Raw genomic sequence first — 24,034 nt, 5'->3', positions numbered from 1 at the left:
TTGGGCGTTAGCTGCAGTAGTTCAATGGCGGAGTCTACAAGTTTGAGCTTGCCCCGATAATTTTTGCTTGGACTGCAAAAATTTCACACGCATAATTAATCATAATGGCTTTAAAAGATTTTGCCTATGTTTGCGATTCTAAGACGTAACATTCAGCTTTCCGAGGCCGGTTCAACTTGGTATACTTATCGACGACTGGTTTGGCGTTTGAACATCATGGCGGATGCAGGCGGAGAGAAGCCATTTTTGGTGGAGTATGCTCCGCAGGGAAGGGCCAAATGTAAAACTTGCAAGCAACAGATTGAGAAGAGTTCGACTCGAATTGGAAAGTTGGTTTCAAATCCGTTCAGCGAAGACGGTGGGATGATGAAACAATGGTACCATGTTCCCTGCATTTTTGATGCATTGTCCCGGGCTCGAGCGACAACGAAGAAAATCGACGGCACTGATGATTTGGATGGATTCGGCAACCTCAAGGATGACGATCAAGCGAAAATCGTAAGCCTAATAAAAGGTTAGTGAGTATACATGTCCGGAATGGGGGAACTGCACTTAAATCATCCTCAGTAAAATAGGCGTTGGTGATTTTGCCCAGAAATTCCATATGAATTGTAAGCTAGACTGCGAGCAGTCTTTCTTTTCCTCGAAAACCGCGGGGAAGAACACAAATCATGTAAGCCTTTGAGCGTGACTGTGAGCGTGACGTGCGAGTGGCAAGTGGCGAGCTACTAGTAGTGCGGGCATTAGAAGACAAGGGAAAAGACTGACTGTCATACACTGTACAACATTTTGGATGCCTGGCACTCTGGTGATGGAGTAATTCTATTGGTCAGTCTAAGAAGTTGTGACGTACATCTGTCAGTAACCTTTATAAGTGACATGTAGCACACGCCAAACTCGGTTGTAATGTTTGTCTCCTTTGGTGTGACTCCTACGGTTAGTGACATTTGCCAAGTGCACTACTGTTGAATTTTGATCTTGTGACCTCTTTATTAGTTTTATTCTTCACATTAGTTTTTGAAGGACTATGGTATTAGGAGGCCTTTAAAGAAGAACCATTGGTCACATCTTACCGGTTAAAGCTTCAATAGATTTGCATAAAAATTAAACACCAAATTGTCATATTAAAAAAAGGGTAGAGGTGTCATTGATGAGACTTGTCAATGTAGCATCCAAAATGTTGTATGAAACCATTGCGGTCTCTCATTTTGCTCATCTTCTGATGCCCGCACAACTAGCAGCTGGTGGCATCGCTGCTTGCATGTCACACTTGCATGCTTACTTGTTTAGTGTTCTTCCCCATGGATTTTCAAGGAAAAGAGAGACTGCTCACAGCCTAACTGTAAGCTTACTCTCATAACAGCTCCTCAGCATGTAGCTCTACAAAAGTCTGAAACATCTGGTTTCTCTTTTGCTATCCAATAAAACAATGCAATCAACCAATCAGAGGCACTATGTGGAACTTTGTTGTAAAACATCATGTTATCATTTCTTATAGGGGTGGGGCAATTCAGTATGTGGAGTGAAATTTCTGGTGTTGTGCTGTTCAAGAAAATATCCATACCCCTCCCACAAAGATTTATGGTGTGATCCCCTCCCCTTCTCCAGCCCAATCCCCATTTCTGAATAATCCCCCTTGGGCTGGGTATGGATATTTTCTGGAACCACACATTCCCTAAGCAAAAAAAAAAAGGAAAAGAGAAAACCAAAAAGAAACCATGAATGGGAATTATATCTACATGTAAACCTGAGTGGTCATTTTTGACAGAAACATTGAATATGTGTGATATTAATTTTCTGTTTAGATCTAGCAACCAAAAGCTCTTCTTCACCAAAAAAGAAAGCTGTCCAAGCTACTCTTCCCTTTGGTAAACCAAAGACCTCTGCTGCGTCAAAGTCGGCTTCAGTGGATATTAAAAAAGCTGCCGGTTCTGGTGATGGTGGTGACAGTTCTTCTCCAGTCAAGGGTGGTAATGATGAGAATGGCAAGGACAATTCTTTTAGAGAGTTCCGAAGGATCTGTATTAAACTTGCTGAGGAACCAAGTTACAATGCTAAGAGCAAGATTTTGTCTGATTTCTTTGAAAAGGGCAGTTCTGGAGGTATGGACAACTTAATGAGAGATATGCACAGTACATGTGTAGCTGTAGGTTGAAGTCTATGGTGTTCTTGATTTTTGTCTTCATCTCCCCAAGAAGACTTGTGACTAGACAAGTAAGTGGATACATGTAACATGTTTGACAATAAAGTGAAGAAAAAAAATCAGTTTTCTCTCTGAGTGACCTTGAGCGAGTCACAACTTTCAAAAGTAAATAAATGTGTTTTACTTTACTTGTATCCTGGTATAAACACAGTGGTCTTGTTTCCCAGATCCATTTACTGGGGACATTACATTATGGGTGAAGATGTTACTGCCAGGGGTAAACAAGAGGGTGTACAACTTGCAGAGCAAACAACTCGTTAAACTCTTCAGCCAGGTAAACAGTGGCACGCTGTACATGTTCAACTGTACATATTTTGTAAATTTACAGTGCTCCGTACCTTACCGTTGCCACTTAGGATTGTTTTTATTGGTTTTTGGTAACTTTTTGACATCCTTTTGGCAACTTCTGTTGGCTTCCATTTGGAACTGCCAATCAAACTGTGACAACTCTCTGCCAGTTTCAATCACAGGCTGACACTTTTGAAATAACATAATACAACTGTATATATCTGTCAGAAACCCCAAGCAAGTATTTTATTAATAAGGTTGCCCCCAGCAAAGAAGTTAATATTATTAATATGCATTTACTACTAGATTTTTGGCTGCAGTCAAGATGACATGATGACAGACTTAGAACAGGTAACTTTACATGTACAGTGGTCAACAACAACAGCAAAAAATTTGTAATATTTAATTTACAAAACATATGTCCAGTAGTCAAGATTTGTTTTTCATTTTAATTCAGTTTAGAACCACTAATTATTTTGTAAGATGCAGTTTTGTTTCAAATGGGTCGGTGTAGTGGTTAATGCTGTTGTGGGATAGTTAAGCCTTGGTCAAACGGCGCATGGTAGTCGATGATAATTGATGATAGTCAAAAAAATAAAAGCCTGGCCAAACGGTACATGATAGTCGATGATAGTTGAATGATTCTCCCTGAATTTTCACTGACTATCATCAACTATCATTGACTATCGTGAGCTGTTTGACCAAGGCTTTATAAATTTAATGCAACTGTTGGCTAGTTATGTACTTAAACCTTGTTTCTTGGTTCGTGTTTCAAGATAATACACGTATGTCCTTTCTCTTTGTTCACTGCAGGGTGATGTGTCAGAGACTGTGAGCACATTTCATGAGAGCAGTTCTTTGATAAAACCTCTCAAGAAAAGTTTACTTTCTTTACAAGACGTAGGTGATATTTTCTTTGACTAGTTACTGTGATGATTTCTCTGTTAAAAGAAACCACTGACATGTTCTTATTGGAAAGTCCTCAGGGTAATGATGTACACATAGAACCTTTCCTCTAGTCAAAAGGAAATATGAAAATTATTAATAGCTAATAATAATATTATTTATCCCTTATCTTCTATAAAAGGTTGATGCTTTTCTTGATAAACTCAAGACTGTGACAAAAGAGGATGACCAGCAAAGGGAACTTGCTAAAATCACAAGGAGGTAGTTCAAATTGTGAGGTTATTATTTTAAAATAACTATTTTTTACATTAAATGCAGACAACATTAATTTAATGTACAATATATTTTTCTATGTTCATAGCATATTTTTTTCTATGTGGATAAAGTGCAAAATTAATGTAGTTAGAAGTGTAAGCAAGATGCTGTAGCTAGAAAAAATATGACAGAGGCAATGTCCATGATTTAATTCTCTTACTAGGTACAAATATTTAGCAGTGTTTGACTTTCCTCCTTCAAAAAGAAAACCAACAAACTTGACAAAAATGACTGAGGCCAGTGCGTCAGTCGGCCTCATATTGGCTACAGCCTAGGTAAATAATAATAATTATTATTGTGTATTGCAGTGTAACTATGTAATTTGTACACATTCGTGGTTTGAACGAGTTCTTAGCTCCTTGATGAAACGTTTTAGAATAATTGATTCATCGATTGATTTTCTTAAAAAGTGACACTGACATTCTTTTTTCAGGTGCACTGCCAATGACTTGAAATTTGTCATTCGTCTGATCAAACATGATCTTCGAATGAACACTGGAGCAAAACATGTGTAAGATTTGCAATTCAAGCTCACATGTTAAGCCCCGGCCAAACAATCGCAACATGTCAACGCAATATATCGCAACATTGTTGGACACAACATGTTGCACGCGTTTGGCCATCCTGTTGTGACGTGTGGCGATAAGTTGGTTGTTGTTGGCTCGAATTTGACCATTATCAAACTTGGGCCAACGAGACACAACATCTCGCAACATGTCGCAACAGGGTGGCCAAACGCGCAACATGTTGCGCCCAACAATATTGGGATACATTGCGTTGACATGTTACGATCGTATGGCCTGGGGTTTATGATAATTTAAGTGCTTCAAGCAAAAAAGTAATAGTCCATTGCAGTGGAAATTTGGAGACTTACATGTAAGTGATATGTCAGAACAAAATGTACATTGTTTAGTCCCAAAAAATACCCCCCACCCCACCCCTCTGGAAATTCCAATTAAACTTCAGACATTTCTTTAAATATTTTGGTCTTATTCAGCCCCCAACCCCTCAGGAAATTCCAATCCCTTCCATTAGCTGTATTTTCTGGAACTACACATTTCTATTTATGTCTGCACTCACTAGTTTTGTGTTGATTTCTATGTGTGTTTATTTCATTCTACAGAGTTTAAATATACAGGTACTATGTACATGTAAATGTGATATTTTTCTTATCAGTAGTGAAATGAACTACAGTACGTGCATTGGTTAGAGAGAATTTAGTACGACTTATTTATATAAGTTGCATGTATTAGTCTTTTTGCTATTGGCAATACACAGTCTATCTAAATATGATTCACTTACAGATGCTTCAGCTAGTATTTAGTACGTGATCTTCAGTAGTTGAATCTCATTGGATATAATTTAGCTCTTATTAAGCGAGAAGGAGGTCTGTATGGGAGAATCTTGACTGAGGTCGGGAGTACAGACCGAATGCGGTGAGGTCTGTACACATGACCGAGGTCAAGATTCTCACATACAGATCGACTAAGCTCGGTTAATAAGATGTTTATTATATGGCAAACAAAAATAAATTAATTCGTTAAATGTCTCTTTGTTATGCATTCTCACAAGTTTCTTTATGTGAAGCATTGTTAGTCAAACAAAGGACATTACATTTCTGGGAATGAAAAAGGCCTCAAAGCAAAATTTGCATGTTGTTAAAACGTCCTGCCGATCAATGAAAGCTATCATATATCGAGTTTTTGATCACTTTGCAAATTCACCAACAAACTACCGTTTATTAACACTTGCTTGATCTTAAGCTACCAAAAATTGGAAGAATATTGAAACAGTCGCTTGAACTCCCAATTTTAACACGTGAACGTAATGTTTTTACAAGTAAAGATCTGTGTTTCGGCACGTGTCAGCAAGTCGTTTGCAAAATGTTTGTCTGAATGAAGCGTTCTGAAGATCCTCTTCGAAATAATGATATCTCCGGTTATATTTGACACAGATCATTCATTCTAATGGTAAAATAATCTTTCCTGGACGAAAAAATTGTTTATTAAAGTTTCTATGGTGCGCCGCTCACGTTTAGTTATTTTTTCTTCAAGGAAAAGTTCTGTGTTTCGCCACGCGTCAGCAAGTCGTTTGCGAGATGGAAAGTGTCTATTGTCTGAACCGTTCTGAAAATCTTTGTTGAAAAAATTACATCTCCAGTTTTATTTGACACAAATCGTTCATTCAAACGGTAAAATGCTCTTTCTTTAGCCAAATAATTGTTTATCAAAGTTTCTATGGCTCGCTGTTCATGTTTAGTTAATTTTTTCTTCAAGGAAAAGTTCTGTGTTCAGGCATGCGTCGGCAAGTCACTTGTGAGATGGTTATCGTTTGAAGCGTTCCGAAGACCTTGCCGAAAAAATTATATCTCCAGTTATATTTGACACAAATCGTTCATTCAAATGGTAAAATGCTCTTTCTTTAGCCAAATAATTGTTTATCAAAGTTTCACTGGTGCGTCGCTTATGTTTAGTTATTTTTTCTTCGAGGAAAAGTTCTGTGTTTTGCCATGCGTCGGCAAGTCGCTTGCGAGAATGTTTATTGTTTGAAGCGTTCCGAAGACCTTGTCGAGAAAATTATATCTCCGGTTATAATTATCTGACACAAACTGTTCCAAATGGTAAAATACACTTGAAGAAGCTAGTCATAAAAGGGGATAAGTGACGATTTTGGTTGCTTTTCTTTTTTCTTGCTCCAAATTAGCTGAATTTTTGCATGTGGTCTTCAATGTAATAGAAAAATGTGGTTCTGTATTTTTGTCGCTGGTTTTTGCTTTGTTTTCGAGTTAAAACGTAGGCAAAAAACTTGGCTTTTCCTAGCCATGTCTTTAGGAGTTTATTTGTTGAACAGCAAACAGGCAGACTGTTTATAGTATATGAAGTCAAAACCAAATCCCACAGCATATAGAGCGGAAATCTGGGAACGGATTGTTTACACCGGTTATTGTGACGTGAACACAACACGTGAATCGATCGAGCGTCAAACGAAATGCCATCAAACAAAAAAGAGATGTGCCGTATTAGAGCTCTGTCAACTAATATCTTAAGCATTGTTTTAAAGTACCTTGTGTGCCTACCTGGTGGTTGAGAGGCATCATAAAGCCTCGATAAACCCGTAAGTCATCAGCACGTTTTAAAGAATCAAAATGTGTTCTGAAACTTCGAAGGCAGCTGAGATACCGTAATCGTGTTATCGGCGTTCGAAGTCAGATCGAGCCAGGTAGCAAAGTCCAAGAGCAGTTCTTGCCCAAGAAAAATACCCTCTGGTGAGTTGTGGCCCATTTGCCAAGCGTTGCTAGCGTCAAAGTTTGGAAAGCGAGAACTGGTTTTAGACTTATAAAATTTGTCTTGTATCGACCGCCATGTCTTCCCGCGCACGAGGTGTAAAGACCCTTCCCGGCATGCATTGCGATTACGTTCTGCGGACGTTTCTCGAACTGGTAACTAGATTTAAACATAATAATGGCCAGCAAGTGGCGATCGATTGTAACAGATCTGTGATCCAGTTTGCGTTGATTTTATTTCAAATCGGCATGATTTGTAGTGTTTTGAGCTTCTGGGATCAGGGGACATGCAGATGTATGGAGACCCGTACGTTGCGCAGAAGGGTTAATCTGTTAATCTGTCAGCCCTATTTATAGAGCGATTTCACGTGGAGTCATCAAATTCTTAAATCCAAAACTAAACAGCCGCCAAAGTTGTTGTCCTCGTCAGGCATAAGAGGTACCAGCGCATTTTGAACTTGGAAGTTATGGTGGTGCGTGACATAAAGCTACGATCGCGTTTGTCGAAAACTATGTTTTATCTCGTGATTTTTTAGCCATTGAAGACGTTGCCGTATTTGAAAAAGTGTTTATTGAAATGTTTATTTGTTTCATTTTATTTTTATTTACACCTTTTTTTGACCTGAAATCAGCATTTTTGAGCTTATACGTTGCGTGAAATTACCATTTTCAGGAGCCCATCATGGGCTCCTACCATTTTGCTGTTTTCTAAGTGAAACCAACATCCTTGCCGTCACGCGTTAACGCGAAATCAACATTTTTAACCTATTTAGACCTGAAATCAACATCATTGAGCTTATGCGCTGCGTGAAATTGACATTTTGCTGGTTTCTAAGTGAAACCAACATCCTTGCCGTCACGCGTTAACGTGAAATCAACATTTTAACCTATTTAGACCTGAAATCAACATCACTGAGCTTATGCGCTGCGTAAAATTGACATTTTGCTGGTTTCTAAATGAAACCAACATCCTTGCCGTCACGCGTTAACGTGAAATCAACATTTAAACCTTTTTTGACCTGAAATCAACATTTTTGAGCTTGTACGTTGCGTGGAATTGACATTTTGCTGGTTTCTAAGAGAAATCAACCTCCTTGCCGTCACGCGTTAACGTGAAATCAACATTTCAACCTTTTTTGACCTGAAATCAACATTTTTGAGCTTATACGTTGCGTGGAATTGACATTTTGCTGGTTTCTAAGAGAAATCAACCTCCTTGCCGTCACGCGTTAACGTGAAATCAACATTTCAACCTACTTAGACCTGAAATCAACATCATTGAGCTTATGCGCTGCATAAAATTGACATTTTGCTGGTTTCTAAGTGAAACCAACATCCTTGCCGTCACGCGTTAACGTGAAATCAACATTTAAACCTTTTTTGACCTGAAATCAACATTTTTGAGCTTATACGTTGCGTGAAATTGACATTTTGCTGCTTTCTAAGTGAGATCAAAGTCCCTGCGGTCGCGGCGGGCCGATCCTTTGTTATGATAAACCGAGGCGAGACTTCGACTTATAACAAAGGCTTGGCTTGGTTATTATAACAAAGGATCGGCTCTGTTTATCATAACAAAGGCCCGGCTTCGTTTATTTGCAGCCTCGGCGGGAAAAGGGCGTTAGGTATTTTAATCAAAAGTGAACTTTGTCGAAAACGCTCCAAATTTCGCATAGAGTTTTGTTTAGGTATGTTTAGCAATGTCCCGTAGTTTTTGCGCTAAACCTTGCTTCGTTTTCAGGATATTGCATATGCAAAAAACCACTCGGTTTTCCTAGCGGCGTCTTTATAAAGTGAAGCAAAAACCAGCGGCAAAAATACAGGAACACGTTTTTCTATTACATTGAAGACCACATGCAAAAATTCAGCTAATTTGGAGCAAGAAAAAAGAAAAGCAACCAAAATCGTCACTTATCCCCTTTTATGACTAGCTTCTTCACTTTCCCTGACGAACGAACTGTTTACTGAAGTTTCTATCATGCGCCGCTCACATTTTGTTATTTTTAATTTTCTTCAAGGAAAAGTTCTGTGTTTCGTCACACGTTTCCAAGTCGCGTGCTTGCTTGGACCGTGTTTACTTTGTGTCGAAAAAAAATTATCATTTGGTTGTGTTTGCTCCATGAGGATGGGATTGTTGAAGCGTTTAGGTTCTATTTGACAAAAAAAAACGGTAAATTTTTGATTTAACGGTAAAATACTCTCTATTTTAATTATATTCACTCAGTTAATTTTCTGTCAAGTGCCCAATTGCAAAATGTTAGTTTCAGCCAACATTTTGCTAATAACTCTAGTCTGAAGGCATACACGCGTATACTGTATACGCGTATTCAAAATAAAGAAAACTCTTTCTCGCTCTGTGGCAAGCTGTCAAGCCATTGAAAACAACAATGACCTGTTAAGAAAAGAAAAAACAATAGGTTAGCTCATACATACTAATTAGGCATACGTATATATACTGTATACACGTATGTGCGTATATGCATACGCGTATACGCGTATTGGGCTGACGTGAATTACGCGTATATTTTGGTTTGGATATATCTGAGCTGCACTGTAATTCTGCCAAACTTGTCCTCTTTACTTTTTTCCTCATCAGGCTTTGCACTTTCATAATATGGATATTTTCTGGAACTAATATTTTGGAAGAAAATAGTCAATATTTTTGTATTTAGTTTGCAAATTTTTCACAGCAAAATGTAATCGGTCTAGATGCCGGTCTAGATGGGAAAATCTAGACTGTGGTCAATATCGATCTCAGCCAATCAAATTCTTGAATTCGGTAGTTCCCAGTCCTTGTGAGACACAGCCATATAATAAACCTTAATATTAAATGATTAGTGAATATTTATCATAAGTATTAATTGATTCTTTTGGCAAAAGGGTCTTCATGCATTTACACTGTACATTACTCTTACAAAGCCAGCTTTCTTACTTATTACCACACCAGTCACTACAGGTTGATACAATAGATATTTTAAATTATTGTTACAAATACCATTTTCTTAGTTTTATTTTATGATTAATATTTGTTATAATAAATTCTGATGTTAGCAATATCCTGATGACACTCACTTACTGACATTTGGTATATTTAATATACAAATGTCAGTGGTGTGTTTTATTGGAGATATATACCAGATGATAACTACAACTTAATATCAATTGTTAATGATAATTTTGTGTACCAGTGGCTCACATAAATATTGATTCATGAGTAATAATCATTACATTTGTTTTGTAATATTACGAGTGATTTTTGATTTGTTTTTATAGGCTCTATTTCCTTTACATGCATGTGGCCCAAATTACATTTGTTTACCAGATCGAAGTATCATAAGTTGTTCGACCTACATTTAGAGTAAATTCCTTGTACTTAGTTCTTATGTAGTTCTTATTTCCTGGCCTGTGTGACTATATCCTGATGATACGCACTCGTTGATGATAGCCATATTTAATATGCTATCATGAGCGACGTGTCTTATTGGATATTATATAACACCTAAAAAAATATGTGGTCAAAGATGACCACATAGATGATATATTAGTTTTTTTCTCTATTAATGAGAATAAAGTTTATAATAACAGTGAATATAAATTAAATGTATTTCTCCTATAAATGTAGTACCTACAGTTCTGAATACATGAAGATATGAATGTACATTTCATGTATAAGTAAATTAAATTTATTTTAAGTTTGTAATTACATACTTTTTGCTTGTAAACATATTTGACTTGTTGTGTTCCCATAGTGTAACGCAATCATAATCCAGTTTGTATCGAGAATTTTTCAGATGGATTTGTGGATTTGTTCGCCAACTCCCCCACCCCCCCCCCTCCCCCCCTTACAGCAGGGACAAATTTAACTTAAAAGAAACAAGTTTATCATTTTAAATAAGAATAATTGAGCCATCATTGCACTGTGGTTCCAGAAAATATCCATACCCCCTTGGGGGTTTTTCCAGTTTGACCCCCCCCCCCTTTTGCAGGATTTTCTGCTCCAAGGGGCTTCACAGTACTCCCCCCACCCCCTTCTGTAATTGTTATTAAATGTCTATTTTTTTCCATTGCATGTAGATAAACTTAATCATAATTCTTTTAAATTGAATTCATTAAATGTATATCATTTAATTATTCCAAGGCAAATAACACTGATCTTTCATCTCATTTCCTTGTCTGCAAACAATGTCCTGATGACACACGCTCGTTAATGATTGTATATTTAATATAGCCATCATTAATGGTGTGTTTCATTGGATGTACATGTACAGTGTAATAACTACAGGAGTTCTGACAGGTTGCGGGAAAAAATTAAATTGTATTTAAAAAAAAAAACTATAGCTGACTTATCGATGTTTGATACCACTAATGACCATATCTTAATTTAAAAGCCATGATCAAATATATATATTTTTTAACACATGCAGTTGGTCTGTAAACATCCCATGCATTAGTATTGTAGTGTAACCAAGTCTGTAGATATTTCGCATGCAATATTTGTCCTGTCTTTGTTTTCCTTGATTTTATTGATGGTGAACCATTCATGTTTCTCTCCATTTCATTCACAAGCTTAACTCCAGTCTTACACAGTGGCTAATGTTAAAACAGTACATGTATACATGTGACTATTTGTTATGTGTTTTTAATGTCTTTACGTGACTTGTTCACTGTTCAGTTTGGATGCACTTGATCCGAATGCCTATGAGGCATTTCAAGCATCTAATAACCTCAGTGATGTTGTACAGCGTTGCCTGCAAAAGAAAGAAGCCAAAGCAAGTGTTTTACCAGGAATGAGCAAAAAACTAAGCATCAGAGCTTCCTTGATGACTCCTGTCAAACCAATGTTGGTATGTTTCTTTGTTACCAGATGGTTAGAAGCAGTGTTTCAAGATCTTATAACGGAACTATGAACTACACAATACCACTGGATTGATTTTGGACATTTTCCCAGGCAGAAGCTTGTAAGAGTTTTTCACAAGCATTGAAGAAATGTCCAAGTGGAATGTATGCAGAGATAAAATATGATGGAGAGAGAGTTCAGGTATTTTGTAAAAACATAATTCAGATCGATGTTCAAATAATTCTTTGGTAATTATTAGTAGTAAAGGTAAAAAGGTAGCAGAAGAGGAGGGCAGCATTCTCATCTGCAGCAAGGAGGTCACCATGGTAGCCCAGACACAGTCCACCTCCAGGCACCTGTCATTATAGCACTTTGAAAAAACGGTGTGTGGAAGATATTCTTACCCAAGTGAGAGGGAGGGAGGGAGAGAAAGCCAAAAAAGCAAACAAGCCAGACGCCACAAGCAAAGCACATGGCTCACGGTGGGTGTCTGGAAAACCCGAATAGCGAATAGTTGCGAAAAGCGACCAGCGAATAGTCTCGAATAGCGAATAGCGACTAGTGCGAATAGTCTTGAATAGTGCAAATAGGGGCGAACAGTCTTGAATAGTGGCAAATAGTAGCAAATCGTAGCAAATAGGGTACCCAGTATCTCGCAGTCAACCTCGCTGCAACGTAGGATGGGATTTTCCTGCTAAAAAACACAGATGCTTATCAGGGCAAAAGGTGTTTATAAACGTAATAAGTGTAAATATGTCTTTATTGGGTTATCCTTGTGTTTTCTGTTTTCTTTATGTCGGCGATGGACAGCCCTGGCCTGAGTCCAGAGAAGAAAAGGTAATAAATTCACTGAAATTCTGTTGCTTATTTGGATAATTAATTAACGCAGGATGTTATAGATCTAAAGCGGTGACTACTGACAACTATTCGTCACTATTCGCCACTTTTCGTGACTGTTCGCCACTATTCACACTATTTGAGACTATTTGCACTATTCGGGACTATTTGCTATTCGTTATTCGCAACTATTCGCTATTCGCTATTCGCTATTCAGGTTTTCCAGACACCCACTCCTGGTACCCCCACTTACCAGATAGACCGCTGGCCAGCATCGGCTTGATTTCAACTGAATGCAAATTTCGTTTAGCCCCATTAAATTAAAGGCTTTCACTAGAGGTTTGTCTTGGAGAAAAAAGTCTATAATATGTAGTATTCTACGTGTGTTGGCTCCCAGTAAAAAGTGCTTTCTGCCATTGATTTTTTTCATTAGTTCCTATCCTCTTTAATTCCACTTGACTTTCAAGGTTCACAAGAGTGGCAGTGAGTTCCAGTTTTTTAGCCGCAGCCTCAAACCTGTCGTTTCACATAAGGCGAGTTGAATGTACTTTTTATTTCTTTATGTTCTTTGTGCAGTCAAGTTCTGAAATCTAACGTTTCATGCCACAAGACTTTTAAGGGAAATGCACTACTAGGAAAATGTAAAATTGATGACAACTGGCAGTGGATGTTTCTGCTAGTTAAATCTACCTACTTATTGCTACAAGTATATGTAACCTTTTTTTTTCAGGTCGCCCCTGTTAAGGATTACCTCCCAAAAGCCTGTCCCCATGGAAACAGCCTAATACTGGACAGCGAGGTATTTTGTTTTGTTTGCTATTTTTTGGTATCTCCTCAGTTGTCACGAAACTTTGAACTGTGTTATCGTGGACCTCCTAACCAGTAATTTTAATATTGTCCCATTTGAGATTTTATGAACATTTATGATAATATATTTTTTTGGATTGGTATACAAGTTTGCAACCATAGGTAATTATTATTAAATACTAGTTTTTCAAATAAAGTAAACTATTTTAGTAAACTAAAATTGGTGGCCTGCAGGTTAGATTAATATGTGTTTGGTATTGTGGGCAGGTTCTACTAGTGGATAACAAGACTAGCAAACCTCTTCCGTTTGGAACTCTGGGCATCCATAAGGTATATTTGTTATTAAAATGTTTTATATGTCTTAATTTATGTGCACTTGATAACAATTTAATTATATTTCTTGTATCTACAGAGGTTTCTACCATGTTTAGTGTATATAAAATTACAACTATTGATAAGAAAAGGCCAATTTCAATATATTGAAATTCTAACGTGGCAGCTCAGAGCCAAGTTAGAATTTTTTGTATATATCGATATTGGCCAATCTGTAATTGTTTTGTTTAAAAATGCGTTGAAGATTATGCATTGTATGGTTTTCTTTTTCTTTTCTTTTTTTTCCCAGAAATCAGCATTTAAAGATGCCAGTGTGTGTTTGTTTATCTTTGATTGTCTCCAGTTTAATGATGAAAATCTTATGAAAAAGTAAGTTGTTTGAGTTGTATGTTATGTTGTTGTATTCGCTCCGACGAAGAGCTAACGCTCGAAACATCAGCTTTCAAATCTCTTTACAGTGGCCAATTCACATTATCAACCCAGTTGATAAAACCAAATTATCTTGTTATACTCCCCACTGACGCAACACCACAGTTTCTTTAGAAACTTACCCCTTCTATCTATTTGTTTGAGTCTTGTCAGGCCATTTAGACATTTTTCATTTTCTACAAAACATTTTTACACTTCGGTGGACTGAGACAACCCTGAGAGAGTAGTCATCAATGCATGCCTGATCTGACTTCCAAAGCAGTGTCTTTGAAATACATATTTAAGCTTTATGCTTGTCAGAGAGTTAATGATGATGTTTTAATTTAGGAGTATGAAAGAGAGACGACAAGTTTTGGAGAAGAATGTCACTGTCATCCCAAATAAAATCATGTTATCAGAAACAAATTTCTTGAAGGTATATCTGTAAAAATTGCTGTATGGGCACTGAATATTACATTTTTTTCACACTTGCATGCATTTCAGTTTGATTATTGTACAGCTTGAGTTTGTACAGCTTGCACAGCTTGTTCAGCTTTCTATCCAGTTCAAACTACAGTGAACTTATTGACAAATGAAATAACCACTTTCTATTGTGAATTACATGTTCAGTATTCAGTCTCTTTAGATGTACTTCTTGTTAGTGAAGCTCATTGTAACTATGAAGACTGACACAAAGTTATGTATGGTTTAAGAAAACAGTAGAGTTTTCAGAATAATGCCTTAGAATTTTACTTATGGTTGTTTTGGTTTCATTCCTTGCAGACAGAAAAAGAACTGTCAAAGTTAATGTCAAGAGCCATGAAAGAGGGCCTTGAAGGACTCATGCTCAAGGATGTTAACGTAATTAGTACCTTGATTTGTTACAAAGTTATATTTTACAGTCATTGATCAGTAAGTTGTATTACATCACTTTAAAATCAGATTTCTGTAAACATCTCAAGTTGTAAACATTTTTTGCAAATCAGGTAATTATGTGGACTTTGATCTTATGTGCTACAACCACCATGTCTTTCATCTTACACTAATTCAGAATTACTTTTTACAAACTGTGTAAACTGTTTCAAGGTACATGCGATGTATGGTGGTGCAAATTTACTAATTGAACCTGTGTGTTAAACATTGCTTGCTTTCAGGGTATCTATGAACCAGGAAAGCGACACTGGCTGAAGGTATTACCATGATTGTAAATATATAATTCCAGGTAGGCAAGGTAGTGGTTAGTGCATTTTGTCTCTGGATACATGGTTTGATTGCTACCGAGTGTTCATACAGCAGACAAAATAGTTTCCATACAGGCAGCAAAATAGTACACTTAATTTTACCTTATGAGCCAAAGCATTGTTAAAGGCCGGGTCACGTGGATTGTAAACAACACTGTCAATAACAGATCAATATTGTTTTTGTCTACACAGTCTTACCCAGTGTAACATTCTGATCAGGAAATCTCTTCTAAATATATTTGTTTTTTTGCAGATGAAGAAAGATTATCTTGAAGAGGGTGCCATGGCAGATACTGCTGACTTGGTGGTACTGGGGGCTTATTATGGCACAGGGAACAAAGGTAAAATGTCGTCAGATTACAATGGTAATGACTTGTCAACTTTTCTGATATTTCAATCCAGATGTTTTTCATATGTACCGTAAAATTGTACAGTTAGAACGTACAGAATGCATTACCTTGTGCTGCAAGAATTGCGTCTCCATTCACAGTGACATCCTAACTTTAAATTGTGCATATGCAGCCAATTATCGGAGGTGGGATGACGAGGTTATTAAAACAAAAATAGCTAAAAAAAATATTAAACTGAACGTGAAATAACTAAGAAGGATTATTTTGAAAAAAAAAAATGGATATTTAGCCCTCGCCAGAAATCAAATCAATATGTAGATAGATTAAATACGTAAGTAACCAAAAAAATAATTTAGATCGATTCGCTCTTTGCAGTCTCAAATTTTCTCATTCATTGTTTTTGTGTCCTTTGTTCTTGTTGTCTTGTTCTTGTGTAGTTTCCTTTTTTTTTGTCACTTGTAGTATAACATAAGCTATTGATGTCAATTTAATAGCCATTGATTAATTTTAAGCCAATTTTTGACAAACTGATGTGAGCCATTGAATGGAAATAAAAATGTGAAAAAATGTTTTATTAACATGCAACCTTCTTTGTTGGTCTGATAAATTGTGCCCAAACTCCTTAGTGTAAAGCTTTCAACTGCTCATGTCTTGCACCATTCTTTACATTCGATGTTCCTTGTAATCCTTGCAGGTGGGTTGATGTCAATCTTTCTGATGGGAGTCTGGGATCCAGCAACTAAACAGTGGTGTACAGTGGCCAAGTGCGGCAATGGTCATGATGATAAGACCATTGAGAAACTCAACAGAGAACTCAAAATGAAGAAAATCAGCAAGGTTTGAAATTTGAATTATATGATGTGAAATCTTGTAATCATTTTACATGACCATGTACAGATCAACACCTAAAGAACGTTTTATGAGGTATCCACATAACGGGAAAAATAAGTCTGCATACGAGTCAATTGGTATATCAGGCCCGAGCTTATTCAGGTTTCTGTAGCATGAAGTGACTAGGAATATTTCTACTCTCCCCTGGATGGGATGGTAGTCTATCATAGGGTTACCCCCAGCATTAAATTTGCTGGCACCCATTTATACACCTGGGTGGAGAGAGGCACTGTGAGAGTAAAGTGTCTTTCCCAAGAACACAAAAATAGTGTCCTTGGCTAGGGCTCGAACCCAGACCACACGATCCAGAGTTGAGGGCTCTAACCATGAGGCCACCGCACCTTCACGCATAACGGAAAGGGTCGTTATATTTTCCTTGGTCTTTGCTTGAAAAAAAAAAAAAATATATATATATATGTATTAAAACAAATGAAGCCTTGGTTAACAGTTGTATTTCACGGAATAAACCACGCAATTCATTTGATGGATGATACATCAAACATTTCTCAGAGCAACATAAAAGGAATGTCTGACAGTCAATGGGAAGGAATTAATTGATTGATTTGTGATTTCAAATTTAGGACCCTTCCAAGGTTCCTTCCTGGCTAAATATCCATCGCAGTTTGGTTCCTGACTTTATTATTGAGGATCCAAAGGTACACATTGTATCAGGTTATGTTACGGGTTTATTACGGGCAGTTGAACGGTGTTAGACATGCTTAGGTTTTTTTCCTTGATGTTCGGTTTTTCATCAATGGTTGTCTTCTTTCCTGTTTAAATAAGCACAGGCATTGTAGATCTCCCAAACACTCCGTCAGTGAATTTGCAGTTGTCCCGAGTTTTCCTGATTGGCCGAGTCTTTTATCAAGTTAATAGGGGGGTGGGGGGGGGGGGGGGTTATAAAGAAAAGCAAGGATCTCAGGGCAAGGGTAGGGATCTATAAGCAGAGGCAATCACTTTTATTCATTGTGGTGGGTTCCAAGCTTGTATAAAAGATTTGACCTCGAACTAATGGCCGTAAGATTAATTTTCTTTTTTGTTCGTATACGTTCCAACACGCTTCAAGTATTAGATGCAAATCGTCTATAAAGTTTTGCTGGTTACCCTCACCTTCTGAAGTTTTTTTTGTTCTCTTCAGAAAGCCCCAGTGTGGGAGATAACAGGAGCAGAATTCAGTAAATCAACCACACACACTGCGCATGGAATATCTATTAGATTTCCTCGTGTGACACGGATCAGAGATGACAAGGACTGGAAAACTGCAAATGATTTGCCACATCTGAAGGTACAGTATTTCACATCGATCTATTCCTTTGGTCTCGTTTATTCGGTGGAGCCTCTTGTTTTCCTCTCATGCTGATTTTGTGAACCTTTATACAGGTTTTATTCGAGAACTCGAGAGCTTCAACCAGTAAGTAGTCATTACATTGTTGTACAGAATTGAAACAAACACGTTACCATTTTTTTAGAGCAGTCCAGATAACGCTCCACTTGCTCGCTTAATATTATACATGAGTTAGAAAAACTTGGAACTTGAACTCATACATGCACGTATAAGGTTGAAAGGAGCTGTGTCACGGTTTTTGCATCTCTGAAAGTTTAGCCTAAAGTTTTCAAGTGCGTCGTTTGTAATCCGTGTTACTCTTCTCCATCCGTAGCCATGCCTGTACCTTTATGATTTACTATTATCTCTGTGTTGTTTTTCTATCTTAGTAAACTTTTATTTTCAGGGTTCGTTTGATTTAAAGGTAATTTTGTACGTGGCCAAAATAACTCAAAATACCGTGACTGGGCTCTTTTAAAGGTATACATGGACACACGTGTTAAGTGAGTCCCTGTGTTTAGATGGCTTGTGTAGCTGAATAACGAAGTGTTGCCTCGCGGTAGATATAGCAGACTTGGAAAACAATGATGACGATGACGATGACGATGATGGAAATGATGATGGTGATGACATAAAGGACGATGGTGATGACCTTCCATCAAAGGACGAGGAGATGAAGAGTGAAACTTCTGAGAAACCGCCTAAAGCTAAAACAGAAACAAGAAAGAGAAAAGCTGTGGATTCTGAAGAAGAAGGATCGCCTAATAAAAAGGTGTGATATTAAATATCTTTCATTTGATTTTTGGTAGGACGAGTAAAAATCTTTCTTTCCGCGTGCTCAGTTTTTCCGGTCAAGAGACGCCGGAGACTCGACCCCTATTCCCTGCAGCTGCTGATGACGTAGATCCGTACAGTGTCTCTGATTGGTTGAATCTTGGTTTTCAATTTTCGCACACAGATATCGACCAATCAACTCTTCTGTGCAACTACGTCAGTGGAGCTGACCAATCAGAGTACTTCCCCTGGAGCTATCATATGAGTTTTTTGGGCGTACTTTCTAGCGGGGAAAGAATTCAGTGCTAACGAATGGCTCACTTGAATTATGTTTACTTTAATCCATTCTCGTTAGAAATCTTCTGATGTAATCTTAAGTATGATCCCTGATATTTAGTAAGAAGTATATTGATGGTAAAATATCTTGCTGGCTAAAGCTGTGGACAACGCGTTCATTTGAAGTTTTTGTTTATCCTCAGTCGAAGCCGGCCTGCAAGTACGGATCAAAATGCTATCAAAAAAACGAGGATCACCATCAGAGATTCACTCATCCACAAGTGAGTATTTGGTACAGGGACATGAAAACATGTAGTGAAAACTATCCTGGGATCAGAAAAGAATTTTCCATTTTGTATATTTTGTTTCAATTTTTTTACGCTGTTTCGCCCAATGAATTTTGGTAGTTGTGGCTTCAAAATCAGTAGGTCATTTCCTAGTTGTCTTTGGCCTCTTTGTCAAAACGAGTCTTCGTGCAAAATCATTGATATGAAAATGAGTTCCGCGTACATGTTCATTTTCATACAAATCAAACTCATTTTCATATGAAGGGTTTTGCTCGAAGACTCGTTTTGAAACAGAGGCGCCAGGTAACTTGGAAATGGCCTATTCATCCACGTGAAAGCACCCCCATTTCCCCCCCCAAATAAGGGGAGGAATTCGGGAAGTTTTGTTTCTCGTATTAGGTTTAGAATGTTGTTCACGAAAGTCTCACCTTTCGCTGTTTTCTTGATATTCTCAGTTCAGAAGTCCCAGGAAATATCCTGAATAGAAAAGCGTACTCTTTCCCCGTGCAACTGGTTTCCTCCATTCATTTGTGTAAATTTCATTTCTGAATGTTGAACTTTTTCATCGTTAATTCAATGTTTTCTCTTTTTTGCAGGACCTTGAGAGCGACGTTAGCCCGAGTAAGCAGATGGCAAGTTAGAGAATATATTTTACTTGTACTTCAGTATTGCGCTTGATGTTTAAAAATTTTACAGGCAATCGTGAAGACAGTTGGCTGAATTAAGAAACTGCCACCGCGCTTGTCAGATGCTAATGTAAATTCCATAATAGAGAACTTGAAGGTCCCTACTGATTTGAATGTTTTGCTTTCCTGAAAATGAATGTCTCCTTCCTTGCCACCTGGTTTTAAATCGTTTTTTTTTTTTTTACCATGTTTATAAGCGGTTTTTTTAACACACTCATTACTGTTGTTTTTTTCTGCAGATTTTGAAGGATGTTTTTCGTGGACTGACGATATTTCTCTCAAAAGATCTCGAGGACTTGGCAAAACTCAAAAGATATGTCATTGCGTATCCTTTGATTTAAATTCCAGTTATTCAATGAATTAGGTTTTTGTCTTTGCGGCACTTCGAAGTAGAAAGTCAACCAAGTATTTAAGCAAGCATGTAAGCAAGGTGTGTTTGCCTTTTCCGCAATTCCTGGTTCGTTTTCTTAACATAATTCCTGTAGTTACGACGGAGATTTGGTGGAGGAGTTTGAAAAGGCGAGTGCGACTCACATTGTCAGTGACACCAAGGTAACAAGGAACCCAAAGTTATTTGCGTACTCGAAATCTATGTGTTAATGGCCGTAAGAAATCTCGAGAGGAAGTTACAGCTGCTTTGACAGTACGAAATTACCGCTGCTGTGACTGTAACGTACTGTCACCTTGCTTGGTGACACTACGTTACAGGCATGTAACGTGCGTCTTTGAAGAGCTGGAAATGAGAAGAACGAGATAAACATAGCACTATGTTCGCAAATTGTAACTCACGGAGATAAAAACATTTTGAAAACAGCGTTTTCACTATGCAAACCCATCAAATGTTTTCCGTCCACACCGCTGTGCCGGAGAAATTTGAAAACGCAACAATCACCCGTCATATTTGGATTTGTGGTTGAGGAAAACTCAGGCATGGAAATCACATAACTATCGTGATGTCATTGTTTTCCAAAAGCTCCGTTTACAAAATGTTTTCCGTCCACACTAAATCGCTAAGTCAGTGTATTCAAATTCCTTCGGTTTGAAGAGCGTTTTCGAGAAGCTGCGTTTCCGTGACGGATTAGTGTGAACGGTAGGCCTAACCTAGAAATAAAGCTGTTTTTTCAAATTTCTCCGGCGTAATGCGGATAGTGCCTCTTAAGCGGTGTTTTCATCTCCCCTACATTAAATGAGTTACCAGTAAACTGGAAATCTAATGTTTTCATATTCATAAAGTTGATTTTCCTTCTTGCTCATTCAGGATGGTCACACAGTGGAAGGCTCGACCAGCCTCGTTACGCCAGCATGGATTTGGAAGTGTATCAAAAAAGGACGTGTCGTGTCCCTAAATAAATTTACACTTTGAAATGTGTTGGTGAAGATTCCACTGCAAGTGACACAGTAGAAGCCGGATACTCGAGCCGAAAATACCATATTAATGTCGGAAGTAACTCCGTGGAGATGATTGCGGAGTGGAGTGTTTCTGATTGGTTGTTGAATTTTCGCGCCAAAATAACAGCCAATCAGATGTTACACGGATCAGTGCACAGCTTCCCGAATTTTGGGGATTTGATCTCAGAAGTTACTTCAGAAAAGACACTTCAGTACGAACGAAGGACACGTCTGTTAAACGAGACTGGGAATTAATTAATATCGTAACATAAGAATTTATTTATTGTACCAGACTGAATACCCTCTATGTTTGTGCGAAACCCAACAGATGCGAAGCGAAATTCCACACAATACAAGCCACTTGTACGACACATGGCCGAAGTTTATGCAATAAACACATTAAATTCTAACATTGTTTAAGCCTGTTACTTTTCAAATGCCACGCTTTGATTTTTCATAGACCGCTCTACGGTAAAAATCCCGGGGTAGCAATCCCCATCGCATTTTAAGAGTCGCTGTGAGAAGAATAATACAGGCAGGTCCCAGAATATTTTGTAGACTACACTTTTGCTCAGTCGCGGATATTTTTCGCGTCACGCTCGACGGACTAAACGAAAGAGGGACTTCTCGTAGTCTACAGAATTTGCTTTCTATGTTAACTGTCACGACAACCTCTACTGGACGCGTACTAATAGAAACAGCGGATGTAGACATTTTTGTATTGTCAGGAATTCGGGTGAAAGGGTTTGCGTGTTTTCTTTGTCGTTATTTCTTGGACGTGCAAGGATATTCCTAGTTCGTAATTCAAAAGTGTAAATCGTCATCTGAAGTTTTCCGAAACAATAACTGCTTGATTAGTTGTGATTTGCAGTTACCGTTTTACGACAGATATCAAGGGATGAGATGGAGTAAATGCAATGTGAGGCATGTTGACATACTTATTTTAAGTATAATTAAATTGCTTAAACAACACCGTTTTTTCTTTTCTTTTCTTTTTTTTGTTTAGTGTTTTTTTCTTGCGGGAAAAGTCGGATAATCCCGCGCGGGCATGATAGCTCCATTTTGCGCACTCGTGCACGTCATATTAAAGGGAGGTTTCACGAAAAGCTACCAGGGGGTTCAAGAGCACACCACAACGAAAACAGCAATGGCAATCTCGCTTGCTGGTAACCTTTTAGGGGAACTGGTAAAGTATTTGTTTTCCTTACTTCACAATGCAAGAACACGTCTCTCAAGACTTCCTAATGCCACTGGATTTGGCAAAACAAACACGGCCTCATAGAGACTAACCTACGTGACACGCGCGCTGGGGCTACTTGGGCTAACATAAGTAATTAAACCGCACCGATTGAATGTCAACCACGCGTAAGAAAACAACTCCAATATCATTCTAACGTATTTACTTGGAAGTCAATAAGATTCCAACCTCGCCAAACTAAAATATCTTCGAAAGTATTGACTTCGAATTCAGCTTGAGTTTATTAGTTAATTCCACGATGGGTGGCCTCACTTGAGGAATTTCAAAAATATGTTATTGAAAAGAAAACTAATTCAAAGTTAACGTTAAAATAAGCGATGTTAAGTTCATGCACAGCTAACGGAAAAAATACGCACTTAAAAACCCAGCCTACCTTGTCTGATCTCCAATGGTTATTGTTCGCGATAGCTTAATTAAGCCAGGATTGGATCGAAAACGAATGTTAGTTAAAATTTCCTTAAAACCAGTTAAGATGACCCGCATAATTAAAGAAAAAAAAATTATAGTTTTGTTATCTTTAATTGAGTCATGTACATTTTGTAGATCAAAAGCTATAGTTTTTCACCTACCCTTGATTCAAGTACTGTGATGCATTAAATTGGAGTTCTACAAAGTTGAGTGTTTTGTTTTTTTCATGAAAAAAGCTATCCAGTTGAACTGGACCGTGAAAAAATAACATATGTTTTCAAAACATCAAGTGAGTGACGCACTGGTTTTTTTGAAATTTACTGAAAAAGCGTCCGCGCTAGTCAATTCTTTAATTGAGTATTGAGCGAGGTTACACACTTCAGACGTAAGAACTTTTTTCCGCTATTCTTATCGCCACATAATTGAACACACAACGAATGTTGGTTTTTTTTGTTTTTTTGTTTTCGTTAATTCATGCACCAGTGGAAAGCGATACTGAAGAAACTAAAATAACCGGGAACTCGGAGTTTTTATTTGCTATTTTGCGAGGAGCAAAAAGCCCCGACCTAATTAGCTACGTGTATCAAACTGATTTGACATAACCACATAACTAATACGTTGACGAAATTGTCTGATACGTCGTGTTACTGATCACAGTGTGTAGCACCCCAAACGCCTTCACGGGTCCATTTTGACAGTATTTCTTTTTCAACTTTGTTGTACGTAGCAAGTTTGCGGCACACTGACAGATAGTATTGTTATGAATATTTCCTTCATTGACCATGCAAGCTTGGTCGGTCAAGATGGATCGATATTAGCCTCGTTCATTTTCCGGTGTATGGACCTCGATTGTGTCTGGCTCCATACTGAAACATGCAAAAGAACTTGGCCAATATCCCGCCATAGTGATCACACTTGATCAATAATCCATATTTG

The 24,034-nt window shown here is 37.8% G+C and overlaps 1 protein-coding gene across 5 annotated transcripts; it reads left to right on the top strand.

The window, feature by feature from the left end:
• Positions 1–16: 16 nt before the first annotated feature.
• On the top strand, positions 17–22,951 carry LOC145482070 (DNA ligase 3-like). 5 transcript variants are annotated; one of them, XM_081460652.1, is made up of 28 exons: positions 20–514; positions 1,806–2,102; positions 2,371–2,477; positions 2,798–2,842; positions 3,305–3,391; positions 3,579–3,658; positions 4,146–4,223; positions 11,665–11,836; positions 11,941–12,030; positions 12,640–12,666; positions 13,134–13,199; positions 13,397–13,465; positions 13,741–13,803; positions 14,096–14,175; positions 14,563–14,650; positions 14,998–15,075; positions 15,369–15,404; positions 15,709–15,796; positions 16,500–16,642; positions 17,278–17,352; positions 17,835–17,981; positions 18,077–18,107; positions 18,584–18,792; positions 19,274–19,351; positions 19,954–19,989; positions 20,283–20,368; positions 20,529–20,595; positions 21,302–22,951. In XM_081460652.1, exons 1-28 carry the CDS (start codon positions 127–129, stop codon positions 21,404–21,406), a joined length of 2,916 nt encoding a protein of 971 aa, XP_081316778.1. In that variant the 5' UTR covers positions 20–126; the 3' UTR covers positions 21,407–22,951. The 5 variants fall into 5 exon arrangements, with proteins under 5 accessions (XP_081316782.1, XP_081316778.1, XP_081316781.1 ...); XM_081460655.1 differs by having other exon boundaries at positions 19,954–19,978; positions 21,302–21,402; XM_081460654.1 differs by having other exon boundaries at positions 19,954–19,993; positions 21,302–21,402.
• The last annotated feature ends 1,083 nt before the right edge of the window (positions 22,952–24,034 follow it).

Source organism: Orbicella franksi, chromosome 3 (genome assembly GCF_964199315.1).
Source record: "Orbicella franksi chromosome 3, jaOrbFran1.1, whole genome shotgun sequence".
Lineage (NCBI taxonomy): Eukaryota > Metazoa > Cnidaria > Anthozoa > Scleractinia > Merulinidae > Orbicella > Orbicella franksi.
The sequence above is the reverse complement of the archived record's forward strand: the minus strand, read 5'-3'. Positions and strand labels throughout refer to the sequence as shown.

Coding starts and splice junctions, on each gene's coding strand:
- LOC145482070 (XM_081460652.1), top strand. CDS start 127: ATGTTTGCGATTCTAAGACGTAACATTCAGCTTTCCGAGGCCGGTTCA. Junction 15,797..16,499: donor TTATGGCACAGGGAACAAAG/GTAAAATGTCGT, acceptor TAATCCTTGCAG/GTGGGTTGATGTCAATCTTT. Junction 19,990..20,282: donor TTAGCCCGAGTAAGCAGATG/GCAAGTTAGAGA, acceptor TTTTTTCTGCAG/ATTTTGAAGGATGTTTTTCG.